Below are 11,346 nucleotides of genomic sequence, written 5' to 3' on the forward strand. Positions count from 1 at the left end.
CAATTTAAAATTTACGAATTTTATAAAATTTCATGTTCTTATGTAACATTAATCTGTCATTTTGACAATGTTGGCGTAAGGTGCCGAAAACGAACATTTGAGTATATACAGAACATTTATTAATTTTTTTCTGCGAAGTGAGTCTCATGAACGACAATTCACCACAATTTCTGTAAAATTAATGTTGAAATGAAGAATATAATTTCAGTCTATAATGTTAGTGCAAAATATCATTAGGCCTTTGTAATCATTATCATGGCAACTAGCGTGGGTAATTCGTCACGTACGCTGACGGTTATAGCCTGGTTCTCACGAGAGCCCTAGTATCCGGATCGGGAGCTAAACGTTAGCGCTAACCGTTCTGCGTGAGAACGCCCGATCGGTTAGCGCTAACCGTTAGCAGTATCCGGATATTGCTAACAGTTAGCAAGCGCTATCGGTTAGCAAGTTGAGCGCGTTTTTATCATCAACCAATCACACGTACGCGTTTACAATTTCCAGTTTCTTATTGGCCAGTGATTCGATCATCATATTTTTGGTATCCGGATCGGAATTTTCACGTATGGACGCACGGCAGCTAACGGTTAGCAGGATCCGGATCTTGCTAACCGTTAGCAGCCGTGTGAGAACATAGACATTAGGTATATTGTGTGGTTGCTATGGTTTTTGTGATGTTCAGCGTGCAGGGACGCACGTGCGCCTAGAATGTCGATGCCAGAGTTATAACCTTTGATGTCCCGAGATGTGCGTCCTTCTGTTGAATTGCCTTGAACAAAAGGCGGGTCCGGAGGTCCTCCCCCGGGAAAATTTCGATCCCTAGATGGCTAGGAAATTAGCTTTCCCGACTACTGAGCTGTCTTTTAATGACTTTAATTCTTGAAATTTTAAGGTTTTCCCCTTCTTGAAAACGGTCAAGTAACTTTCTCATTCTTATTACAGTAAATATACTAGTAGGCCTGTGTGTTAAAATGAATCGACGAACAACAAAGAGGAAGGGACCCCTCCCCCACCCCAAAAAACAAACAAACAAATCCGCATGTGAATTTCGAGAAATACTGAATGCATAAACCTCTCTTTCCCCTCCCTCTCCTCCTTCTTCTCTCTTTCTTTTATTGAATTTCTTTCCAATCATACAAAAATCTGCATAGACGACATATATTTTCTGCCACAAAGTGGGGTGGGGCGGGCCCCCTGGCCACTCCGGTTCCGCCGGCCCTGTATAACACATTACAAAAAAACAAAATATTGCAGAGACTATAAATAGTTGAGCAGCAAAAGCGAAACCACTGCAGTTGTTATAACCAATTCCCTGATCAGTCTCAGCAGTAGAGTATCTGCCCGACTATCAATGTCTTAATTTAAAACTCAGTAATCGGTAGTACACTACTCCCGGACGCATGCCTCACGGGCGCATGCCTCCCGGACGGACCGAACAAACGAACGCAAATTTCGCTTCCAGCGAGGACAGGATTGAGTACTTGGTCAAAACCATTTTCAATGTGGTAAAAAACAAAATATAAAACCACAGAGAGGCAGCTGCAGTGTGCACATAGCATATGATTTATTGGATACTCAATCAATAAACGAATTCATTTTTATTATGTGGTATCCACGGTTATTGACGGCTGGTTTAATTCAGATTAAAGTTTTTTTTTTCTTCTGAGGTCAAAATTATGCTAATTTTTTTTTCTAAAATTATGCCAGCACATATGCTAGATGCTAAATGGGTCTAAATTATGCCAAAAAGCATAATTATGCTAGGTCTGGTCACTATGCCAGGGAAGGACTTTCACAGATGGGAGTCGATAACACCTCAGCCCCACCATGGCTGGGTATGAGGTAAGAAAATTATGATTATGACACCTCTCGATAGCCGGAAATGGCACTCTCAGACTTCAACGAGAATATAGATAATTTTAGTGAAATCTAGAAAGAAGATGAGTTTTGTAAGCAGTGGGAAAAAACATTAAAATTCTTAAAAAATACAGTTAAGAGTCTGAAAATGTGAACCTTTGGGTAGGTTCCGCTGTCGCGCACCCCCTCCCCCGCCCCCACCCACAGCAACCACCGTACGGGCCTGCCAATATGATAAGATAACCTATTCTTTTACTTTCCCTCTAGTTTCATAATGTTCTTATGTGGACAGTTTACCAGTAAAGTACAGTGAAGCATCATTGCTGAAAATCAACTTCAGAAGTCAAACCTCCAGGTATATTGGTGGATTTGAAATAATGTAAAATAGAACGAGACGAAATCAGACTAAATCGGAACGGCACTGCAATTTAATAGCTAGCAAAAATTTAAAAACAAACTCTTTCTCACAATGCCAAGATAACCTTTTGTTCATAAACTTTCTATGTGGACAGTTTTCAAGTAGCTCATGTACAGTGAGCATCATTGACAACAACCGCCAACTGCACATATGGGAGGATTTAGAATGATCTAAAACAGAACATTTATAAAGGAAAATGTTTTTATTCCCTTCCCAATCATAATTTTAACATTGATAGATAATAAAATAATATAATTACAATATAATAATGAAGGACAATCTATATTTTTGCATTTACCAATATATATATATATCTGTCTCTTATACACCTCTAGATGTGTATAAGAGACAGATATACTAGTAGGCCTGTAACACACACAAATAATTATGATGCAATACATATTAAAAATATATAATTTTTTTCTTTGTGATATTCATTAATTGCACAATCCATGATTTCATTATGATACATAAATCCTATTATAAACAATCAAGATATAACAAATATCTAATCTGTAAAAATCATTGCATTTAGCACCCCTCTTGCATTTCTGATTAAATTCAAAAAATATTTTCATAAATAATTTATAAAGATAATTATAAACAGATTTTATTTTTTAACAATAATTCAGTCAACTTTAAAGTTCTAGCTATTAATTGGCAACTTTAGCAAGCTTATAAAAACAAATACAAATACTTTATAGGCGATCTCTATTCATATGCCAGTGTATGTGAGTTTTACGAGAATTATATATTTGCACATAGAAAAACAAACATAATCTTCAGATTCAGAGCTATAACCATATCAAAACATGAAAAATCAACAAAGTGCACCAAGTAGGCTAAATTATTTATTTGATATAAGGAATCAGGTTTCAAAAGTCATGGTAAAATCAGGGCCTGTGGCCTATCTCAGCGGTTCCTCAAACTATGGGTTGTGACCCAAAATTGGGTTGCAAAATACTGTAAAGTTGAGGGACACTATACTCTTAAGGATAACAAAAAAAAAAAAGATTTTTATATTATGCTAAAATTTGATGCAGTTAGGATAGTGCATTCGAAGTGTTATTTAAACATTTTACTTCAATTTTGTTTACCAGGTAAATCACCCATTTTGTGTTTAACATCCTAGGAAGTGGGTTTGCAGCAAATTGCCTTGACTTGTTCTGGTCGTCAGCCAATAAGTCTGATGAACTCTGGCCTCGCTAACATTGTCTATGCATAGAGAAAATCTATTTTATCTATGGTCTGTAGTGCACACTCAATTAAAAAGCCATTGTCTACTGTAAACATAGTTTTGAAAGAACAAATAACGACAACAAATTGTTGACATATTCCTATTTGATCATTTACAAAATGTTGCAAACTTCCCAATATAAACATGTAACTTCGAAAACAATAAACAATTTTTAAAATAGGCGGTTGATTTCTATAGAACCATTTGTATTCGTTTCAATTTTTGGTTACAGAATATAAAATATATACAAAAAATAACTACCGTATTATAAAAAAAAAATATTCTTAATCGAAAATGAAGTTCACAATCAACATAAATTTTTCTTTAATATAAATCTTTTCAATATTTATCATATTTAATACCTGCTTATGATACTTATAAAAGGAAACTGTGGTACAGACAAATAACCAGATCACACGGCCTTGCAATAACCATCTTACAAGGCACAGTTCAAGGAAGGAGAAGCGGAAGACAGAGGAAATGATGGGAGGACAAATCAGAGAGTGAATAGGGTTGTCATTTGCTAGATCCCCGAGTGTAGCACATGAACGTGACCAGTGGCGGGAGATTGTCAAGACATCATCATTAGTGCCTCAACAACCACACCCCACCAGGGGTTATGGAATTGAATGATTGATAATACTCCTAAGATATAATGTGGCATCATGCTCTCAATAAAAGTGCCTGTTTTAGACAGACAATGGTGCTCTACAAATCACCATCAACCTATTATTATTATTATTACACATTCATCCTTTTTTTTTCAAGTCTTAAAATCCTGAGCTGCGTATCCAGTAATTGGCTGAGTTGCAGTGTAATTGCTACTTTCATTTAAAAAATTCCATAAAAAATTTTTTTTTTTATTATCTAATGGTAGATTAATAATGATATCATATTTACAGAATTTTGTATCACAATACTTTGGTAAGTTAGAGATTTAAAACATGATCACACATTCATAAAATATGTATACAATGATTACTTCACATTTTAATCCAAACTTGTTAAAATTAAAGATCATAGCTATTTAAAATTCTTATTAGAAAAAATGATTTATTGGTCCAAATCTTAAGGCATAAACATCCTGGAGTCAAAATCAATTATTAATTACATTTTCCCTGATTTCAGATACTACATTTTATTTTTCAAATAAAAAAAGTGATTTAATCAAACAAATTTAGATTTTCAAATTTTTCAGGGTCCACCTCAAATTCTGGAGCTTCGTCAATGTCTTGAGGTTCAAGCAACTCAATGCAAAAACTAACAGTCTTGGTTTTGGTCCAACTGTAACTGTTATCAAACTTGACCACATCTGAAATTAACAAAATAGCATATAAAAATAAAGTGTTTGGTTTTTGTAAATTTTGAAAGGCTTTAAAAACATGATTTAATAATAGTTTTGGGCAGAGAGCAATTTAATTACTTTATGGGTAGCAATACATTTTAATAGTTTTTGCATTTGTGAGATTAAGCTTTGACATTTTACAGTCTTGGTTTTTATGGCTTAGTTTGGTCTTAAATGTGCTTTTAGACCACAATATTTGGGATTGGCAATCAAAATAGCGTTTATTAAATTAGGATAGACAAATTATGATTTTTAAAAATTTTTTTCGGCCCAACGACCTAGTCGTTCATCGGACAACAGGGGGATCCAGGCCTGTCCGACAGGTCGGCAAATGCCCACCCAGCCCCACACCCCCGCTGGCGCCACCTGGTTACATTCTTTGTATGTATATAAATTTTAAATTATTCAGAATAGTTTTTAGCTTTAGTTTAATTATTTTACAAACTTTTCCACAATAAAATTGCTTTTCCTGGTTTAATATACAATGCCCTCCCCCACATTTGGTCATATAAATTTGATTTTGCACTTCAGTTTAATAGAAATGACCAAAGTAGTACTTCATTTGGAACATTGAACTTAACACTACCCTATAGATATTATAAGTATCATTATTTTACTATTCTCATTATTATTAGAAACAATTTATATTTTGGGATGAAGGTTTATCATCAAAAAATGACCGTTGTTATGATCATAATCATGAGAATAAACACCAGTAATAAATGATAAACTGACTCACATTGTCCAGGGTCATCCAAAATGACCTCTCCATCTTCTGGTACCATGTGACTATTGTAGCGTTCCGTTTTCTTGATGACAGTCTTTTCGTTTTCTGCACCTAGTCGCTTGATACCGAATGCGATGTCGTGATCATGTGTTTTGAATTCATATCTGAAAGCAAGAACACGGCAAGATAACTACAAAAATATATTAATTTCTAAAAAAAACCTGACATTTTTGTGCATATTTCCCTGTTCTGTACATTTCTTTTATGTTTAGTAATTTCAGCAAAATTTAGTTATGATAAAAAAAATAACAGCTCTGGAATTGATGCCTCGCCAATTGTTCTTCAGCTTGTGGCAGTACGGGTTTTTTGTAAAAAAATATTTTCATCCAGTTTTTGAATTCTGTTATCCTACAATTATTCTTTGACTTCATGTGGGTAAATATTATAATTTTTATTTTCTGAAATTTAATCTAAGTTATATTAATGCAAATGTTGTTGCTAAACTGACCATTCGGCCATGTTTGTTTTGGTCACGTGGATAACTTAACGCTGATTAACACACTCTGGTTTACGTTAATTTTTGTTGTCAACGAAGTCTATTTTATGAACCAGTCGAATGAAAATTATACTCAACGAAAAATCATAGTCGACGAAATGAACCAGTCGAATAAGCCCATAGTACTTCAGACGGAAAGGCCGTTAACAATGTAATGCCTTTAATCTCACACACTCCTATACTAGTATACTTATACCTTATCACGCTTCCCGGCTTTGTGACAATGTACTTCATCTCAATCGCTGAGCCTCGTGATATTTGTTTGGTGATCAAATTCTTGCTGCTTAGTTCACGATCTTTTAGGTAAAATGATTTTGGAACCTCACCACCCATCTGAATCTGGAAAACAAAAAATAAAAATTATACAAAATATATTTCCAACACTTTTCATGCAACAGTGATTATGAATTACCAATTAAGATGTGCAGGGGCAGATCCAGAATTTTTAAAATGAGGGGGAGCTCATTTCATATAGGCCTAGATGCAACGTAGTTATACAGATAAATATGTATCCAATAATGGTATGATTCTTGTTCAGTATGCGGTTTTGTATCTTTTTCTGATAAAACATAAAAAGATGGCAGTGGCAAAACCGTGGGCACATGACATACAACAAGTTCTCATAATCTCGAAAGCTCCGATGAGGGCAGTATAATAGAGGTAGTAGATCTAAAAAGATCAGTTAATCATCAACTATTAATCGATCAGCCAAGTGTTTCTAGAGCTCCTCATGAGGGCAGTATAACAGAGGCAGTAGATCTAAAGAGGATCTATTAAAAATTCAACTGTTAATCAATCAGCCTCATGAGGGCAGTATAGTAGAGACAGTAGATCTAAAAAAGATCTATTAATCAATCACATACTGCATCATTCAAAGGTATGGAGATAATAGTAGCTTTATGGTAAACATAACACTTTCCAAAGCTAGGAACCTGTGTTGCAAGATTTATAAATTTAGTAAAATATGCTTTTTAATTAATCATGCAAATTAAAAAATAGCCCAGGCTTCATCTGGATACTGCATATACAAATACAGCATTTACAGAAATTAATCGATTACATGAATTTTATGAATATAAAATTAGGCTTTGTCAATTTATCACTTTTTTTTTTTTTTTAGTTTAGATTAATAAGTTTTATATATAATTTTATTTATGTACCTCACAACCTTTTGTAAAAACACCCACTGGGTTAAAGAGTCTTGTAAATAAATAATGATTATTATATATTATAATTTCCTTTAACCTTAATGAGACTTATAAGAATATATACAATATTTATATTACAACATTTTTACAGATTGTTGGATATGAATGAAACTACCAAAAAAAAAACCAAAGAGTTTACCTTGCTTCTACAGTTCACATTGCCATCAGGGTCTGTAGCATTTCCACCCCAGAATACTGGCAACACATCTGCATCAATATGTTTTAGTAACGCCTCCTTCCAATTACCTAAAATTTAAAGTAATACTTACTCAAAGAAATTAGAACATGATAACACTTTATTTGCAGAGAGTAATAATTACCCATCCCCTATCAGTCATGATTCTAGCTTGATCAGTTCCTTGTATTATGTCTTTAAATGAGGCATCAATTTCCCTGAATCAATAGTTAATTAAAGGAACTGATCACTATGACCATACTGTAAGCACCCTTTGGCATGTATACATTCTCTGTTAGTTATATCCAATGTTTGCCCAGAAGATTCACAATGTATAGCATGAGTCGTTAATTTATTCCAAGAGCCTAAAATTTGAAATAAAAAATAATGTATTTTTTGAAGTAAAAAAGTTTAGAAGCTGAAATATCTAAGCAATGCTAGGAGCTTCAATAAACTTTCATTATAAACTGTTAAAGTGTGGCAAAAATCATCACAATTAAAATTACTCATGGTTAAAATGATTAACTTTTGTCTGGAAATAACTATAATAATATTTTAACCCAACAAAACTAAATGGAGTTTTAAATCCAATTAATTTTCAGAATCATCATATACTACATCGTCTTTTTTTTAAGGGAAAAATACCTAAATTTTACCATAGTCCATTTAGTATTCCTTAAACTTGAGTTCTAGGATGCAAGTGACGGACTTATAATTTACCATAACGAAAGCACAGAGAGCATAGCAGCACAAACTATTTCCGTAACGAAAAGCGAATTTTGAAGAGAAAAAAAGTTGTTAAATTTGTGGATAGATATGGATTATCCAATCAACCTACTTCTACAACTTTTTCCCAATCAGTATTATGGCTGGTGATTTTGTAATTGGGGGCGGGGGAAGTTGATGTATCCCGGAGGTGGAGTGGTCAGGGCTCGATGATTATGAGGTGTTTTTTTTTTTTTTAGTACTTGAATGTGACTTTTTTGTGTCAAACATTTTCAATGGGGGAGGGGAGTGGGGGAAGCGAATGAGCCCCCACACACTCCCTGAATATGTCACAGTATACAGACCATTTTTGGGGCTTTTAAGATGACTATTTGTAGTGTCATATATTTTCGAAGGGCACCACCAGCATCTATTTTTGTTATGTTGTTGAATTTGTGTGGTAAAAAGTATTAAACAACAAAAAAAGTATAGTATGGTAGCCATGCAAATTAGTAATATGGAACGCCATTGGCGCCAAAATAGATGTACTTTTAATAGTTTTCACTGATAAAGACAAAATTTAGTGACTGGAACCTAGTCTAGACTATTTGATGAGACACATAGAACTATAAAGTTACATATAAGAAAGAATTTTGTTCAATGTATATATTATCATATTTAAGTTAAAATTAAAGATTATAAATGTTTTAAAAAAGAAAGAAAAATACAATGTACAATATAAGTTATCATCTGTTGATCATTTAAAAAAGGAATAACTTCTTATCATATACAGTACATTCTTAGATCTTGACTTTTGTATTTATCTAATGTTGTTGTTTGTCATTCATTCATTTGCCAAGCTTTGTTAAATTACTATTATGTATTTTTATTGTATGATGGAAATTGATGAAAATTTAAAAAAGGAGAGGGGGAAAAAAAACTATAAAGACGAAAAACAGTTATTGTACCTACTTCCAAGAACGTGGATTTTCTTTCGAGTGTATTCATGCAGGAATGGTTTAACCAGGGAATATGCCAATGGGAAGAACTTGGGCGCTCTGACAATGAAGACAGATTTCAGAGTTTCTGGATAATGCTGCTCAAACATGGAAATAAACTAACAAAGATACCAATAAACAAAATTAGTATAATTTGAATTATGGCTAAACTGTACTATAAATGTTTATATTATTAATAGTAAAATAACAATAATTTATTACAGTCTTAATTTTGTAGTTTTTTTTTTATGTGTAACCCAATAAATTGAAATAAAACTAATGTTTTTATTTTACAGAATGTGATGTGTTATATTGTATATAGTCAGAACATAAGTTTATATTTTATTTTTCTATATTTAATCATGGAGGTATAGAAATATTTATAAACCTCCATGGTTTAATGAATTTGATATTATTCCTTATAAATTTCTTATTAATGTAATTCCTTCTCCGTTTTATTTTATGTATCTCTTAAATGTGCACCCTTTAAACAATTTTTTATCATTGTTTTTGCTGTATTTTACTAATTATTATTTTAAAATATTTATGGCAAATTTCATTGTATTCTTGAAGAAACAATTTTTTTTTGGTATCTTGTATCATTATCATTAATATTAAATTATCAAAAAATATATTTACCAACCCACCTCATGGTTTATCACAAGCATTGATGAAAATGATATTTTAAGGATTTTAATAATACTATACATTCAAGCTGTTCCTGAGTCTTTGAAAGGCCTGGAATTAACATTGATTACCACATTAGTTAACTGTCCAATGCTAATAACAATTTGTGTTTACATTAATTTTGAATAAGTAACTACCCCCTGAGACTAGGAATGCATTCCCCAGCTGCCTATAAAGAATCAGTTCTACGCAATATGCCAGCTGTGTAACGAAAAGAAGTTTGATGTTATTATATTAATCATATTACTATATAAGCACTATCATAATTTATATCGAAACATGGAGGAAATAAATTAGTTATTTCCTCCTTGATCGAACATTATGGGCACACATTTGGAAAGGCTAATTGTTAGGGAATCAAGGTAAGCTGAATCTGAGAGTTGAATTAATCACCAGCGTTTGTAATATAATTATAATAACACTTATGCTACCTGGTTAAACAAATCAATGCCAGGTTTCCATAGATGATGCAGGCCTAGCTTTCCAAGGTCCATGATGTAAGTCATACCTTCAACATGCTTACCAATCTGTATATAAAAAATAATAATAGATTATACACAAATATTGATTTTATTTTCAGGAAGCAATAAGACAGCATTAGAAGATGGGTCTTTTATAATAGGTAAATAATATACAAAACCTACACACTACTTAATAATAATTTATTATATAAAATATTTATAGTAGCAGCAGTGGTAATATGAGACTTGCAATCCCAAATATGGCATACTGTTGCAAAATGTTATACTTAGTAAATTAGCATACAAATATGGCAGTATTGTATAATTTAGTACAGTACAAAGAAGCCATAATACCTTTACACACAATGGTAGTCGATTCCAATGAATGACCAATCATTTTATAGCTTATAAAGGTGGTGAATAAGTATATTAAAAAGTAAATTTAAATTTGTTGGTCACTAATGGGATGGCAAGCCTTATATAATAGCAAAAGCAATCAACCACTGCTAATGTCACCTGCTACATTATGTGTGAAAATATGATGGACTTGCATCCTTAACGGCAGACACACACTGCGTTGCATGACCTTTGCCAACGAATCCAACTCCACTCTGATTGTCGGTGGCATTCTAAACTGATTGTCATCAAAATTTTTTTTTGTATGCGCGTAGTGGAGTAGAAGCGTGTCAGCTGACAACCGTTGTACGCAGTGACTGTGCCCGGCTGAACCACCACACAACAATAAGGCCAATAAAAAAAAATTAGTCTTGTGTTGGCCACGTTTTGGAAAAATCCAATAATTGAGTAGGTTGGTAGGAAGAGCTTTTTTTTAATATTTTTTTTTTTAGCAAAAATTGTTTATGCCTAAAAAGTAGAAAATACACAAAAATACAATATTGACCATTTTAAAATCTATATTGAAGAGCAAAACGATCGCTTAACACTGTCGCATCCTCTACCGTCGCAAGATAGGCC

The 11,346-nt window shown here is 33.0% G+C and overlaps 1 protein-coding gene across 1 annotated transcript in view; it reads right to left on the reverse strand.

Annotated features, from left to right (window-relative positions):
- Positions 1 to 3,781: 3,781 nt before the first annotated feature.
- LOC117118424 (SEC14-like protein 2) overlaps positions 3,782 to 11,346 on the reverse strand; it is a 21,385-nt gene continuing 13,820 nt past the window's right edge. Inside the window, exons 8-12 of the mRNA XM_033263015.1 lie at positions 9,198 to 9,342; positions 7,485 to 7,591; positions 6,334 to 6,476; positions 5,594 to 5,745; positions 3,782 to 4,821 (exon numbers count right to left, since the gene is read on the reverse strand). Of these exons, the coding sequence (XP_033118906.1) occupies positions 4,673 to 4,821; positions 5,594 to 5,745; positions 6,334 to 6,476; positions 7,485 to 7,591; positions 9,198 to 9,342 (696 nt within the window). The 3' untranslated portion in view covers positions 3,782 to 4,672. The remainder of the gene's footprint in view (positions 4,822 to 5,593; positions 5,746 to 6,333; positions 6,477 to 7,484; positions 7,592 to 9,197; positions 9,343 to 11,346) is intronic.

Source organism: Anneissia japonica, unplaced genomic scaffold, assembly GCF_011630105.1.
Source record: "Anneissia japonica isolate Jap-2015-1 unplaced genomic scaffold, ASM1163010v1 scaffold695_len1296351_cov181, whole genome shotgun sequence".
Taxonomy (NCBI): domain Eukaryota; kingdom Metazoa; phylum Echinodermata; class Crinoidea; order Comatulida; family Comatulidae; genus Anneissia; species Anneissia japonica.